We start from the raw sequence: 15,962 nt of genomic DNA, 5'->3' as shown, positions 1-15,962 counted from the left end.
AAGTTCAGGCTTTTTCTGATTGTATGTACCAAGAATGAAACTTCGAGTTTAATATTGATTTACATTTAATATGTTAACAGTGTAAATTTTTTATACTATTAATTAATTATAAATCATAATAGATATATTTTTTAAAATTATTATTATAAAAATTAATAATCTTATCATATATAACAATGATTAAATGATATAATATATATAATATGAGAAAATTCATAGTGTGAGTATATTGTAATTAAATTCTGAAACTTTATATTAAAATATTGGATGATGGCTTAAACATTAATAAGGAGGAACACATGTGATAAGAAGGATGAGTGTTAATTAATAAGTTATCTCAAATCCCTGTAAGTTGTGTTTTTGCTCATGCTTTCAGAAACCATAATAAGGTTGAAGTGCTTTTTCTATTCAAAATGCCTTTTCTGTATTGTTTGTAGTTCCAGACTGCATTGCTCCCTTGTTGGCAGCTGATGCAGCTAATTCTGTTGCACCCTAGTGCTCCTTTCTTTGTTTCTTTCTCGGGCTTTAGCCCCTTATATCCAGAAAAAAAAAAAAAAAGATCTCATTTTTTCATCTCAAAAAATATAATCTCTACCAAAAAAGTCACAAGGTTGCACCGTTTTTACTCTACTAGCATTGCTGGCTTCTCAACTCTAACATGAGCAGAATCCTTGTATCTATACTGCTCAATTTTGTTAGTTAATGTGATTTTTAAGCTTTCGTTGCAGCAAAGTCTTGTCATGTCAGGAGCTACTTCCTCAATCTATTTCTTCAAGAAACATGCTTCAGTTTTGATCTCAATATGAGTATCAAAAATAGCCCTTGGATTGTAATTCTCATCAGATAGTCCATGCATCCAACACAAGGGTTGATAAGGTTGATACAGCTGAACTCACTTGATGTGGAAATTCCAACTGATGATTCTTTAGTTGTTTCTTCTCGCTTTACTGACCCCACATGCACAGTATTAGTGTAGAACCTAAAGTTCTATTACTAGCTACAGATTTCATGGGCATATCCATGAGATCTACAAATACACCGGTGCAATAAAATTTCAAAACTTTTGATTCTCTCTCTATTCATTCACATTGTGCAGGTATGTCTACTTTTATATCCTCCAGTGATGAATTCTTGCCTTACATTTCTGGTTTGTGAAATCTTGGAAACTTCCTTTGGCTCCAACTCCACCGTAGTGTTATCAACCACATAATCCTCAAGACGATCTTGCTTTTTGAAACAGTGAAACGATATCATATGTATTATATGAACTAAGGAATAGTACAATGTAGTAATTGTTTGTTTGGATTTTTATGATATTGAGATAGAAATAAAAATATGGAAAATTGGAATTCTGAATCAACGTCACTGGCAGTTCAATCGAGTCAACCTGGTTCAGAGAGAAGATGAATAATCAAAATTAATAGAAGGGGTCAGAGAATGAAGATGAGCTCAGGAAGAAGATGGGATCAGAAGAGAGAGAATCATACCAACAGCATGCCCTTCCTCAATGAGCATAACCCCTTAAATGCACTTCTCCCTGCGGGCCCTTGTGAACCTTCTCGTAGTCAAGTTTTGCGGATCACCTTTCATGTGTCCATCATTCCTAACAGAATTTCCCGCACAATTGTCACCCACGGAATTACTCCTTACATTTTTCCTTTGTTTCCTGCAAAACTCCAACCTCAGAACTCTTGGGTTTATCTTCAAGGGACTGATAAAGATTACCACCTTCCAAACTAACCATATCTCTAGTAGACGTGAGATTTTCCACCACTCATAATTCCTATTGCCTATCAAAAATATCCCTGGTATGAGTGATACATTATTCAGAATTTCACATAAATTATGTAATTTTAGTGCCCGATTGATTACATCTCATAATCAATTTTATATACTACGACACATATTCCGCTGTTAATATTTTTACCAAGATTAATTTAGACATACATTTGACATATCAATTACATTCAACAGTTCAAAATTAATTTTATAGTCAATGGTATATGTTAATCTTTTTTAAAACTGTCAATCAGGCAGTTAGATTTTGACTACAAGCTTTTTTTGTAAACTTATGATGCCATGGACTGCAAAAAGCATTCAAAGGTACTCTAATTGAAATATTTGAAAACTGATAGCACAGTGTTTGTTAGACTTTATGCAGCCATAGACTGGAAAGGCTGCTTTCACAACTTGAACTTGTAACCACAAAGTTACTACTTACTAGGCACCAACCTTTTTATCATTAGAACCAACTATAGATGATTATCAATATTTTCCTTAATCTTGAATTAACCACGAAACAATTACATATTTGTTGATGACATAATTTGGAATGAGCAGAAAATTTGTTGGTCAAGCTCAAATTATGAGCTATACTAGTAGATCTTAGCTTGATGTAATAATCAGAAGTAGCCTTAAAGTTCTTGTCTCTAATGTTTCAGGGTGAACATCCTTGGTGACTCTCTGTCTTGGTAGCCACTTCAGAGAATGGCACCTTGACTTCTGCTCATCTTACCATTGTCTTGAAGCCAAATTTACCAAGTATACTCTCTCTCTCTTACACACTAACAAGTCACAACATAATGTATTTGTCTTCATTGTCAAAATTTAAGTCTTGTTTTTGTTAATCTCAGAGGAGGAACCAGGAGTGTACAGGGTTTGGATGCCAAATTGGAAGACCACAGAACTAGCAATCTCCAAAGCATTAGGTGACTACTGTGTGAAGGATTTTGAACTAATCTCTTCAATCATACAATAACTCCTTTTTGGTCAGTTTTCTACCAAAGCCAAAAAGCACAAGTGTATATAAAGCGCAATGCAATTGTTTCATGAATAGTATGTTAGACCTACTTGCTGAATGAAGATCATCATGCTTGATTGGTCTAGTAACAATGATATGCATCCATCTAACTGAAGTTCACTTTCGAGAGTAAAATAAATAATCTAGTTGCTGATGAGAAATTAACAGTTAATATTATGTGCATATATGCATAACAAATCGTAAATGTGTACGTGTTGATATCACATTGATTTCCTCATCGGTAACTGATAGTATTACTTTATCATTCCTCAGTTTAGAGGAGTCAAATCCCAAAGATATTATAGTGAGTATGTCACTTGCGCATGTGATGAAATAGAATTATGAATATGTTGCAAGTGTAGAGTTTATGTAATTGCTTCTGTTTCGATCTCAGGTATGAGATGTTATTTTCAACCAATAAGCTGTCAAAATTGTTGCTCCTATGCCATATAAAGAAAAAGAAGCCCAAAGGCCGGTGAAATGCGCCATGCATGAATGGAAACGCAAGAGAAAGGTGAATGTTATAGTTTCTATAACTTCATAAAATCTACAGAACAAAAATTCATCTAAGAACAAGTTGGTGTGATCACACTTGTATTTTGCTTTTACATTTCTTTGTCTAAAATAGCATGAAATCTTAATTGCATACAAAAATTTGTTCTGATGCAGAATATTTTTAGTGAGATTATTAATTTTTATAATAATTATTTAAAATGTCATATCTAAAGTCATTCTTAATTGGTTGAGGATGTAAAATTAGATTAAAATATATTTTTTATTCTTTAACATTTTACTAAAATTTATTTTTCTCCTTTATCTCTTAAAAATTAATTTTGGTCATTTAACTCTCAAATTTTAGTTAATGTTGTCCTTCCATAATAATGATAATTTTGTTATTTTAAGTCGTTATTTGAATTTTTTTTAATAACTTAAAAATATGAAATTTGTCTTATTAGATTTACCTACTTTAAAACCATAAAACTTAACTAATATTTTTAAAAAAAAATATCATAATAAAAAAATCACATGAAAATGAGTAATATAAAAAAAATAGAATACAAATGATTGTACATAAAAAAAAGATTGATGTAACACTAATCGGAAAAAAATTATAAAAATAAAAATTTGACTTTAGTGATTTAAGCATCTACAAAGAATACATGATGTGAATTAGAAGTATAAATTACATGATATTTAATATTAATCCTATGAAACGGTAAAGATGAAGACCAAAAAGGACATTATGGAGATATCAGGCCAAACAAAATTACTAAAGCTTAGATTTTTAACTTTGTGGAGTCATATGATTTATGTAACCAGCCGCACTTAATCACATTAAGGAGATAAGGTTTTGTTGTTATTCTTGTATTACTTACAATTAATTATTTTAACTACTTTTATTTGTTTTTTTTCATATTTAAGATCAGGAACAATACATTCTAATAAATTTTAATTAGTAAAGAAAGTATGTTTTGAAAAATATATCAGAGACTAACTCCTTGGAGTAGTAATACTTATCGCTGCGTCTCGAATCCGCAATGAGCAGCAGCCACCAACACTACCTCCATAAGCATCCCCTTCCAACTCTCACCACTCGCCTCTCGCGCGTGTCATCCACGCGTCACTCTCTCCACTTTCTCCCTCCAAACCCGCCATGTCCTCCGCCGCTCTCCGATCATCACCACCCACTCCGGTCACCGAACTCAGCGATGAGTCCAACGCAAATCTCTCTTCTCTCACGACGGCCACATCTCCATCTGCGGCTTCGGCTCTCTCCTCTCCGGTAACTAATTTTTTTTTATCCACAAATATTAGTTGGTTTGAATGTTAATTTTGTTAGTAGAGGGATGGAACTGGACCTTTTCCTCTTCTGTTCTCGTTTAATCATCCAACTCATCTTATATCTCCTCGAATAACTAACTTAACTACCACCTTCACTTTCCCCACTATTCCTCATAATCGATGTAAAGGTATCGGATTCTTGGTTCCTTAACTAGTTGTATTGAGGAAGAGTATTGTAACACTTTCCCTCAAAAATACTCTATTTTTAGTTCCTTAACTGTTGCCCTAATAAGAACACTTCTTAGCATTTTCTGAAGTATAAAATCACCAAATTTCATCTAGAAGATTTCCAGTTGGCTATTGTTTTCTTGGTCAAATGGTCGTCACTGTCAGATGCAGAATACAGAATCATATAATCAACTGACAGCAATTTTCTTCCTAGTGGTAGTGGCATTTCCAATTGTGTGAATTGGATTTCTTCTTCACATAGTTCACAAATTCATGGGCAACATTGTTCCTCTTTCTAGCTTATGTCTACTTTTCCTCTTTTAAATGTTTCCACATATTCCTTCTCAATTTGATTTCAATGTGGGAAACAACAGAGGTTCTCAGTTTTGTGGAAACCAAACAGTACCAGCTTCAGCTACTGCCTAATTCCCAGTAAATTAACAGAATTAGTGAAATTTTTACTGCTATGAATATGTCTATGTAAAGTGATGGCAGATGGGATAAATGGTTTGATTCTGCAAATATATAAACAATACATTCTTTAATAATACAGTCACGATATTTATTCTTCCGATTTGGTGTAAGTTAATATCAAGCCTAAGAACAGCATCAACACAACTGACCTAATCATGTGTGTAAAAGAATTATATATTGCATGTGTGTAAGTTAATATCAACTCATGGCACACCATTAGTCACGTGTCCAATAACAAACATTAGTTTACTGTGGGACCAAAGGTGCAATATTCTGGAGCAATATAGGACTAGAAGCAGTGAACAGGGACTAAAAATGGGAGGAAAAGGTAGGGACTAAAATGTTATTCAAGTCATTTATAAATTGCTTTTATATTAATATAGATATATTGACAAATTGCTTTCCCATAATGATCATATTAATCCTTAATCTCTTGAAAATTGATTGAAAAGGCAAAATCGTTATCAAATTTTAATAAAAATGTTATATTCAAGTAAAGATGATGCTCCTCAAAAAGAAAAAATAAATAAAGATAACGAGATCCCTTCATTGTCCAATGAAGAAAAAAGTGCATCAAGTATTTTGATGATAAGAGATTGTCAAGCTTTTGAGCCTTTAATACGAAGGTGACTACATAATTCGTGTATCAGTAATCAGTATAAACTATATGGATATTCGTAAATTTCGAATATTCGAGAATCATAGTCAAACAATAATCACTCGTCGTATTCAGATCTCTCGCATTTATCAGCTCTATGCTCAAGGCCTGATAGAAGAATTCACAAGGAATATAAACGAGCGTTACGATTAATAAATATATTAATCTCTCAAATTTAGTAATGCACAAACTGCTACAGGGCAAACGTAAGTTGTTGCTGATTTATGTTAACTCATGAATTACATAAATGTATCTTAATTGCAACACCCAACCCCTAGTGATTTAGGAGTGTTGATTGCATATGAACCATTCATGAACAGCGCAATTAAATTAATGTAGTACTAATACTAATTGACTCTAAAAAGAGAAAATGTGTTAGAAAAAAAATGCATTTCCCGTTGATTTGAAATGAAGTACCTTGTAGTACACCTTGTAATCTTAACCTTTTTAAATCAACAGTAAATACATCATTACTTTCTCATTCTATACATTTACCTACCTTAAAAGAATCAAATCCGTACAATCAAAATTTTTTACAACAGAGGGAAAAAGAAGAGAACTGAAATCTGTATTCACTAACAATTCTGCAATTGCTAATTCGTTTTCTGTTAATCCAAAACATTACAGCTGCCTTCTTTCTCTAGTTCTCGGATTAATAGTTCCATCATCTTCTTATACATTGGCATGTAATGATCATTGATCATGGTTCTTGAAAGTCTGAGTTTGCTGTACAGCTCTCTAGGTGTTTCATATAAGCCGACATGTTCTTCTAAAGGGTCATCAGGATTTGAATTTGACTCATCCGACAAAGGTACGGAGACAATGTGCATGATCCTGCCAGGGGGATAAAATCGATGGCTGTCCAAGTTGTCTGATGTTGTGATTGAACTGCAACTGCATTCTGCAGCAGCATCAACCAGTTGATTCTCTTCTTCTGTGATCTCTTTTGCTGCTGCAGCCTCTTCTTGAGCATCAATGTTCATAGTATTATCCTGTCTCTGAAGCTCCTTCTCCAGTTCATACCATAACTGGCCTTCTGTGAAGTCGTCAACGGCAGACGCAGTAATGTCTTCATTAGCAGGAATGAGTTGTTCCTCTTCATCAGTGTCATCATGGCCAGATCCTCCACTTGAGGAAGTACTTTCGTCCTTAAGCATAGGTTCTCTTACTACCTCTTCAGTCATGTGAGAATCAGTGCTTCTCTCGGATATTAGAGAGGTTTCAGTTAAGTCCTCAGTTTTAGAGTTTACTGATGGACCCACATTTCGACGCCGGGCACTCATGCAAGACCATGATGACAATGATGAGCGAGTTCTGACAACAGCTTCAGCAACACTTTGTGCACGCTTCATCACAACCTGCAAGTATAAAATGGGATCTCCATCAGATTAAGGACGCATTATTATATATGAGAAATCCTGAACAAAATGAACATCTAGTCATATAAGTGTCAAGGTCAACAGATACAACAAAACATCCCTTCATGTTAAGCACAGATAATAACTACAACTTAGACAATTTCTGATCAACTCCTAACTGAAAACTACATCCCAAAGAGCACTATGTACTTACTGCATACTGTGAAATAATGTCAATTGGAGATCAAAGAGCTTGAAGTTACCTGAGTGCCACTGGTTACTGGCCACAGAATAGCACCAGCACCAGCTACCCTAGCTTTTGCACTAGATATAGATGGTAAGCGAGACCCAAGTGCAGTTGCAGAGCGGTAAACAACATTCAGGACCTTTGTATGTTCAACCTGATCCCGTAGATCATTCAACCAAGAGGATGCAGTGACCTGATAGAAACCAACTTAAGTAAGAAGAACAAGATCACATCACAAACTGTCTATCACTCTATTGCAACTCCAATGTGGTCCATTTTCCCTCTTATTTAATTAATTTTTACGTAAGTTTTCTAAATTATTGGTCTGATTAACAAAGAAAAAAGGCACTTTAGATTAAAACTAGTCTAACAGTAATGGCTCCACGAATTATGTAATGAACATCAATGTTTGTCAAAACCATCTGAAGTCCTAGCATCAATGTTTGTCAAAACCATCTGAAGTCCTAGCTAGCGCACCTCAGAACGGAGATCATCAATAGATGAAGTTGAGAATGTTGGCACCAAGTCAGAACCATTGATGATGGTAGTGATAAAGTGTTTTCCTGATTCTGCTAACTCCCATGTCATGCAAGCAGCTGCAAAAGAAACAATTATGATACAAAAAATTAGCAATGTTTGTATGATAAGGCTGGAAAGGATCCCATTTTAAAGAAAATTCAATGTCATAAAGCAAATTGTGCAAGAAAAATAATCAAACCATCAAGGACAACAATCACAGTAAACAAGAATTTCAAAACAAATAAATATATCATTAAATTTTGCATTTTTCACTCATCTCTCCTTTAGTGTTAAAAGTAACTAGACACTATTTAAATTTTACATTATAGGCAAAAATAGGCATCCAGCCATGCTTCAATTGAGTGCTAAAACTATAACAGAAAATTATTACTTTTGCCATCAAACAAATACCAAGGTACAAGCTACATTGATATAGTACATCCTTGACAATAATAATATGCTGAAGTAGAGTAATTGGAAATCTCATATCACCACCAAGAAAGTTCAGTGAACTTGCATGCACATTCACACAATCCATCCAAGACAATGAGATGGAGTTATAAAAATGCAAAAACTAATAAATAATCGAATTCATTAAGTAGTAAAACTACATGCCTGGGGCAAATGTGACGCACGTGCTTGAAGAGAACTCTTTCTGCTCTCTAAGAATATATGTTAACAGTGCAGCAGTACCACCACCAAGTGAGTGCCCAACAATCTACAGAAAGATAAAATAGGATAACTGTTTAGTAAACATACTTATACAGGCATGTATGCAACAGTCACAAGATAGAATAAAATTTGAAATACAATTTTAAAATGAAGAAATAAATTATGAAAAAGGGAATCTAGAGTGCTAAGGCATGATGTAAGAAACAAAGAAATGAAAGAGAACTTGTGATACTAGAATATGTCAATTACTGGTGAGTTATCAACTCAGTAGACATTGATGTAATGATACAGTTTCCCAAATAAAATAATAGAGCAATACCTTGACTTTGAAGTGTGGACATTCACCAAGAGCCTTAAGTAGGGTAGGAGTGCAGAGCTTTGCAATCCAACGAGCTGCAGCAACCATACCGCAGTGTGCATATCCTAAAACCAAGTTGCTTATCCCACCATCATTTAACACTGAATGGTGGAAGGGGACAACAGCACCAGTTGCAGCTGTCAGTGTGTCTTTTATGCTATGAGTACCCCGGATCAATAGAAGTAAACATTTTGATTGTGTATCACGTATAATGGTAAATGCAGGCTTCAGAAGCTGCAAAAAAATATCATGCCATAGAATCAAATTGAGGAAAAAATAGAAAAGCGTGTGGAAATTCTTCAGAAGATGAAAGTAAGATAGGAAAAAAAAGAGAGAGAGAGAGAAAAGTAGCAGATGCATACTTTTCCATGACTAAGTAGAACAAAGAACATATTTTGTAAAAGACTACCATAGGAGATAGAGTCATAAATAGTTTTGGAATTAAAACAAAAGTCCAAACCTGTGTATGTGTGCATGCACATGCGAGTGTAGTAACCAATTACCATCATCTCATACTAACATAAACAATCATACCTACCTCACTTTTCTATTTTTCGCATTCCTTCCTTCAAGAGCATTTTTCATCAAGTCATAGAATCCTCAAATGGTGATAAAATAAAATGAACAACCCAAATTATAATCTTATAGGGAATTTATAACATCTCAGTTTTGTACAACATAAGTCTTCCTTATGGGTTATTTTTTGGTCATTAATAGCAAGCCTCTGATTGCTTGAACAGATTAGTCCATATGCTAAGCCAACATTCCAGACTTCTCTAGATACTGATGGTTCACAACAGGGTAGCTGACAAAAAAATTTAGTTGTGGTAAAGCTATTTGCTATAGGGTAAGATAAAAGTAAAACTGGCAGAATTTAAGGGCAAAAATGTAAGCCTTGCTTTATATACTCATTTTGTCTTAAATCTCTTGTGGATTTAAATCTGTTAAAATACACCTTGTTTTATCTCATTAAAAACTCAGACCCCTTGAGTTATATCAGAGCATACACACTTCCAGTACAAAACATAAGTTTTACATACAAATACAATACTACAAGCGGGAGAGGATTCTCTAATGTGACATGATGAGTGGTGTTAATTTTGTGTCTATCTCTCTCCTTATTAAAACCACAAGGGGTCTCTTAATGTTAACAAAAATATAGAATAGAAAAAAAAATAGGAGTCACTTTCAAAATGCCTAATACACCACAGGTAGTACCACAAACTATAGCTCCCCCTTATCTCAAAGAGTCAACAAAGCTTTTCCATATATAACCAAATCTGGGGAGCATGATGAAGTGGGAAAAGTAAGAGCACTTCACGTCACACACAAAAGGACCTGAATAAAAACTTGTGTTTTTGTGGTAATGGTTTTCTTTCAGTATATAAAAATATTCACACAGAGAGGATCAAGACAAATACAATGACCTTTGGATTCAATTCATTGGCATTTTTTTCCTTCTAAACATTGGTGAGAATGATGCCACTATCTCTAAACCCAACTGGTTGGCTGAGTCAGACTCTCAGTGAGAGCGTGTGATTTGTCCTACTTCTCTCCACCACTCACCCCCAAAATATATAAAGTACACAAATAAAAATAAAAAAAGTAAAAGAGCATAGAGAGAAAGAGAGTGAATAAGGACAAAACAATAAGCATACCCCAGCTTTTGGCTTCTGAATGAGCACATCATCAAGGGAAAACCCAGCAGAATCTAAAAACACAGGAAATGGCTTCTTGGAGAAAAGCATACACAAAGTTAAAAGCCTCAACAACTCATAGAGCTCCACAATTATCTCATCCCCTTTGAGCTGCACACAATCACTCCCAGCATACACACTTGCAACAGCTAAATTACCCTGCAAAGTGCAAAACCAAACACACCCATTACTCCAAATGTCACAATCATTCCAAAGCTTGCATCTTTCCACATACCCAGAAACAGAAAAACACTGAATTTCACTAAAAAAACTTTCAATTTGAATAAGAATTTGAGAAAATTCACCTGCTTGCGCATGAAGTAGTTGATGCCGAAGGCCAAATCGCCGATGGGCCACTTCCCGAGAGTCTCGGAATAAGTGAACCTTAAAGTCTCTGACAGCGTCACGATTGATTCCAGCAGCGTCGCCGGAGCCTGCGCCGGCCGCCGTGAAATCCTTCTCCGGCGAACCGATCTGCTCGATTTCGACACCTCGCCGCCGTGATCCTCGCCTTCGTCCTCCTCCTTCCGCGCCAGCCGCCGGCTCAACACGTAGTAGAGCATCACCGCCGCGCCGGCCGCCGTCGCCATTGTCCCCGCCGCCATGCGCCGCCAGAGATCGGCCACGCGCCTCAAGAATCGAAAAAATAACGCGACGAATGAAGAAAACGGGAACGAGTTTTTTGGAGGAGGAAATAATAATGGGGTTTGGAAAAATATGATAAATTTTGGGCTTAAGAAGTGAAATCTGAAACGTAACAGAGAAAAACAGAAAATGGGGTGTTCTTTCTCTTTATGGGGAAGGTTACCCACTTGGAAACACATCATCAGAAACAAGAAGCTGGGTGTTACTGTTTTGACATGATTACCATAATGCCCTTGGTTATTTGGGATATTTGGGGATAATGTAAGGGTAAATTGGGAAGGGTGAGGCATGTATAATGAGTGGGAGAGTGGGCACGTTGGGGATGAAAATGGAATAACAAAAACATAAAGTAGATTACTATTATGGTGACATTTGTTTAATTGGAAAAGACTTTAAAACTGTTGGGTTTTAGATTTTTGTCAAAGTCTATTTTGAAAGAATTAATGCTAGGAAGAATTCGATTTGAAATAATTAACATTAAAAGTTATTTATCTTTAGAATAATATGTTTAAACGGTGGTTAAAAAAATTATTATACTAAAATAAGAAAATAAAATTATTTTTAATTATGAACATGAGTATTTTTTAATAAATACGTGAATTTAATTAATTGTAATATATAATCACTGTAATAAAAAAATATGATTCTAAATTTATTAGAAATTACATTAAGAAAGTGTGAATGTAATGTTAAGGGTAATTTTCATAAAAAAATAAGAAGGTAGAGTGTAATTTGCTCTAGATATGATTTTAAATTTTATTATATAAAAGTCAATAATTTCATTATAGAAATTTTTTACATAATTAATATATTCTAATTGAAATCTTGATTTTTCACCATTAAATCTTAAATATTCACTTTTTTCCAAATCAGATATGTTAACTACAAAATTAATTTTGAAAAAAAAAACATTAACTTACCAAAACAGTATGGGTTATTTTTGTTGTTGAAACACATGGGTTATTGTGTTGCCCCATTTTTTTCCAACACAAATCATGGGTCTACTTAAAGAGATACAAAAATAAAAAAAAATATAATATTTATACATTTAACTCAACAGATTGTTTAAAAATTTTCTTTTAAATTAGTTTTACTTATATATATAAAAAATGTTGTTCTTAGATAAACCAGTTAGACACTTATAAATTAATCTCGATAACGAAGAAGTAAAAACTTACTTATTTTGATTTATCTTAAATATATTTTTTATTCTTAATAAATACCTGATTTTTATGTTAATTTTTTATTATTTTGTGATGAAATACTAATAAAATAAAACTTTTATTTTTTGTCCTTAATAATTTATTTTAGCTCATAATAAATTAACAAAATAAAAAATTGTTGAGAAACAAAGAAAAAACTCAGATATTTAATAAAGATCAAAATATATTTAAGGCTTTTATTTTTATAAAGTAACATAAATCTTAAGTGTCTAATTAAGAGTGTATTTAATTAATTATTTATGTTAAAATAAATTTCAATCCATGATAATTTATTAACATAACAAAACTTGAATTATAGTAATAATATTTTAGAACGTATAAGTGTAAGACAAAGACCATGACAATGAGGGGTGGGTCCGCGGTTAGGGGCACAGGGGCACAGGGACTCGAGGGATACGGTGCAATAAGATTGGTTGGTGGCTGGATCCAACCCAACATTCACCGCGGGATCCATAGTTGATGTATAATTTTTTTCTGTGGGGTACACTTTGTTCTTTAATGGTGTACTTTCTAGGAAATAAAATATTGGATGCATGCATAGTAGATATATGTTTTGCTGCTTAATGTATGGTATTTTGTCTATCGTGTGGCTATTAGGATAAGATTAAACAAATTAGAAGGTGGAGGTGTCTCATTATTATGTGGTTGGAAATAGTCCCACGGAAAAACCGAGTGCTGTTTTGATGTGTCTGTCGTAAATAATTGATCCACAAACATTTACATGTGTATGGCCATTCCACGTTTAAAAGTGAATTTAATGTCATATTTTTATTTAAAATTTTATATATGATATTTAATTTTTTTTATTAGTATTTGATATAAAACTTCAATTCATACTTGTATTTTAATCATTTTTCTCTCAAGTATGAATTTTGTTTTTTTTTATAAATTTAAAAATAAAATTGTTAGTTGAATTAAATATGATATTCTTTCAACACTATTATCTAAAATTATATATTCACTTTTGTAATAATTAATTTAAAAGTATATATAACATAATTTTTAATGGTTTGACTTACGATGAGATTATATCAAATCTTTAACCCTTCTAAACATGCCCTAATATAATCTAATCAGAAAAATGAGTAACAGGAAAGATGAGTAGTGAGAAACCAACTTGTATCTTATTAAAGTTAAACACATGTCCTAATATAATCTAATCAATGAATCAAACGTTGGAACAAATCATACTATCACCTGTTCATATATCACATCACAATCTCCTGCGTATGAAGAACTAAGAAGAAAGACTACCTATATGATATTATTGACAAATTTGTTAACATCAGAATTCATTTTTAAAGGAATAATTAAGGATCATTTTAATTTGACCCCGGGAAAATATATAATTAGGGAAATCAACTTGAGCATGGCTGAGAGGGAGACATTACCATACCTCCTTAATTGGATTGGTTGGTTGGCTACATCCAATATAAAATCATTCTTGGAGAAATGGAATATGAAGTCCCCACCATTATAGGTAAATGTATGACTATAGTTTTGTGTTAATTCAACCGTTATTTTGGCCAAGGTCTAACTTGTGTTTTCATACTCTTTTCTTTGTACTAGAGCATAGGTCTAAAGACAATGCCTTACTAACCTGGATAAAAGGAAAGCTAAGTACGTGCACTGCCACTGTTACTATTGGTGAGGTTCTACCCTTACTAAGAGGATAAAATAGTTTGGTGGTAAAATATACAATTAAGCCTTGGATATAAGGATCACTCCAAGTGCTTTTAATCTGTTCTCCAGTTTCTACAAGCAAAAGGTTTGATAGACAAGAAAGCTAGCTTATTTACACTGTTTATAATTTAGGAGAAGATGCTCATGCAGAAGTTTGTGAAATGTTTTGAGGAGGATGAAACATCTTACCCTATTATAGCTATATTACGCAAGAATAATATTCAAGATAATATGGAGGATGGCAGCCTCCACTTTTTATCAAAAGGTTAACTGATGACTGTTGTGCAATTTTTGTGGACTTCAACCTTGTAGTTTGTGTCCCATTCTAGTGCAGTAGTGCTTATCCTACTATTGTCTAAACCTGGATTATTAATTTTTAATTTGATTGAACAGTTCATTTGGTCTCTTGGAACCTTTAATTTGAAGATATCATCATGGAAATGATGATATTTTTTTATTTTTCATGGAAATGATGATATGTGTGGCCTTAAGTAATTAACTTATGACTCAAAATCCTGGAAATTTGATGTTATTATTTTACTGGAGCTTATTGAGGTAATTGTCTTGTTCAAACTTTGATGCAGATAAGAGTGCTCCTTTGCTTGCTGATATAAACTTTCTGATCAATAATATGATATCTAGTTAATGCTTTAATTTTCAATGCCTCATTTGGTCTTTTTACTCTTTAGTTTTTACAAGCAATATTGATTCATCACCATCCTTGCCTGTTTGTTTCATTCCAAATGTTATGTTTTTATTTTCATGGCAGTGTGTGGATTCATGTTAACATGTTATTAGGAATTACGGGATTGGCAAACTTTCTGATATAAGATAATCTTGGCTCTTGGGGAGCAAGGTATAAATCAAAAAGTTCAGATATCCTTTTAACTTTGTTCATGATTCAGTTTCAGCCGAAGTAGAATTGATAAGCTATCTGAAAATCATTGTCAAACCTAGGATAAATCTGAGTGTTGGAATAATTGTTGAGTTGTTTTGTGAGAATTGCAAGTGAAAGCAGTAGCTTATTTTCTGCTTCACTTAGTTTTACTTCTCATTTCATTGAAAGATTTTAAAAAAAGTTAGCTTGCTTAAAAAGAAAATTATGCTTAAATGGTGTCCCTAAAGAAGCTTGACATACAAGGAAGAAGCTTCTCTGAAATTCAAGTGTATATGATGAAAAGCCACGTCCAAATTTTAGCAAAGTGGTCAATCAGAGGCCAACATTATAGACACATTCTTTTCATTTGAGAAAGATGAGGAAAGTAAGGGACTGCTAAGCCCTAAGGATTTATAACTTCACTCACCACCAGGGTTGAATAATTTATTCACGTTCAACTCTTTCCTCTACTATGGGGTCTTAATAATCTAAATTGCATTCTTATTGTGTTGTTTCAGAATTCAAAATTTCCTATTCGAAGGTTGAGGTGTAAATTTTTATGTAACTTTGTAAGTGAAAGTGCTTTGACTAAACATACTTTTAATTTACATTCAAGTGGTGCAGCCGGTTTCCTGACAAATTTTGCAGTTGCAGCTTTACTACTCATTCTGCTTTTACAATTTCAAAATATAAATGACTGGGTTTACTATCTTTCAAATCATAGCCTAACAAGATTTAAAG

At 33.4% G+C, this 15,962-nt stretch overlaps 1 protein-coding gene and 1 long non-coding RNA gene across 2 annotated transcripts; one reads left to right on the top strand and one right to left on the bottom strand.

Moving 5' to 3' along the window:
- The first annotated feature begins 3,689 nt into the window (after positions 1-3,689).
- Positions 3,690-15,809, top strand: LOC100808696 (uncharacterized). The gene is made up of 3 exons (XR_415839.3): positions 3,690-4,583; positions 14,015-14,141; positions 14,231-15,809. It is a non-coding gene; the product is annotated as an uncharacterized lncRNA (long non-coding RNA).
- On the bottom strand, positions 6,318-12,342 carry LOC100812454 (uncharacterized). The gene is made up of 7 exons (XM_041005358.1): positions 11,099-12,342; positions 10,755-10,952; positions 9,058-9,330; positions 8,682-8,784; positions 8,025-8,143; positions 7,564-7,740; positions 6,318-7,300 (listed from the first exon to the last, which is right to left on the bottom strand). The coding sequence occupies exons 1-7, from the start codon at positions 11,726-11,728 to the stop codon at positions 6,551-6,553; spliced, it is 2,250 nt and encodes a 749-aa protein (XP_040861292.1). The 5' UTR covers positions 11,729-12,342; the 3' UTR covers positions 6,318-6,550.
- Positions 15,810-15,962: the final 153 nt, after the last annotated feature.

This window comes from Glycine max, chromosome 9 (assembly GCF_000004515.6).
Source record: "Glycine max cultivar Williams 82 chromosome 9, Glycine_max_v4.0, whole genome shotgun sequence".
Taxonomy (NCBI): Eukaryota; Viridiplantae; Streptophyta; class Magnoliopsida; order Fabales; family Fabaceae; genus Glycine; species Glycine max.
Note: the sequence above shows the minus strand (reverse complement) of the source record. Positions and strands in the feature narration are given on the sequence as shown.

Coding starts and splice junctions, on each gene's coding strand:
- LOC100812454 (XM_041005358.1), bottom strand. CDS start 11,728: ATGCCTCACCCTTCCCAATTTACCCTTACATTATCCCCAAATATCCCA. Junction 8,785..9,057: donor GTCCACACTTCAAAGTCAAG/GTATTGCTCTAT, acceptor ATCTTTCTGTAG/ATTGTTGGGCACTCACTTGG. Junction 7,741..8,024: donor TTGATGATCTCCGTTCTGAG/GTGCGCTAGCTA, acceptor GGTTTCTATCAG/GTCACTGCATCCTCTTGGTT.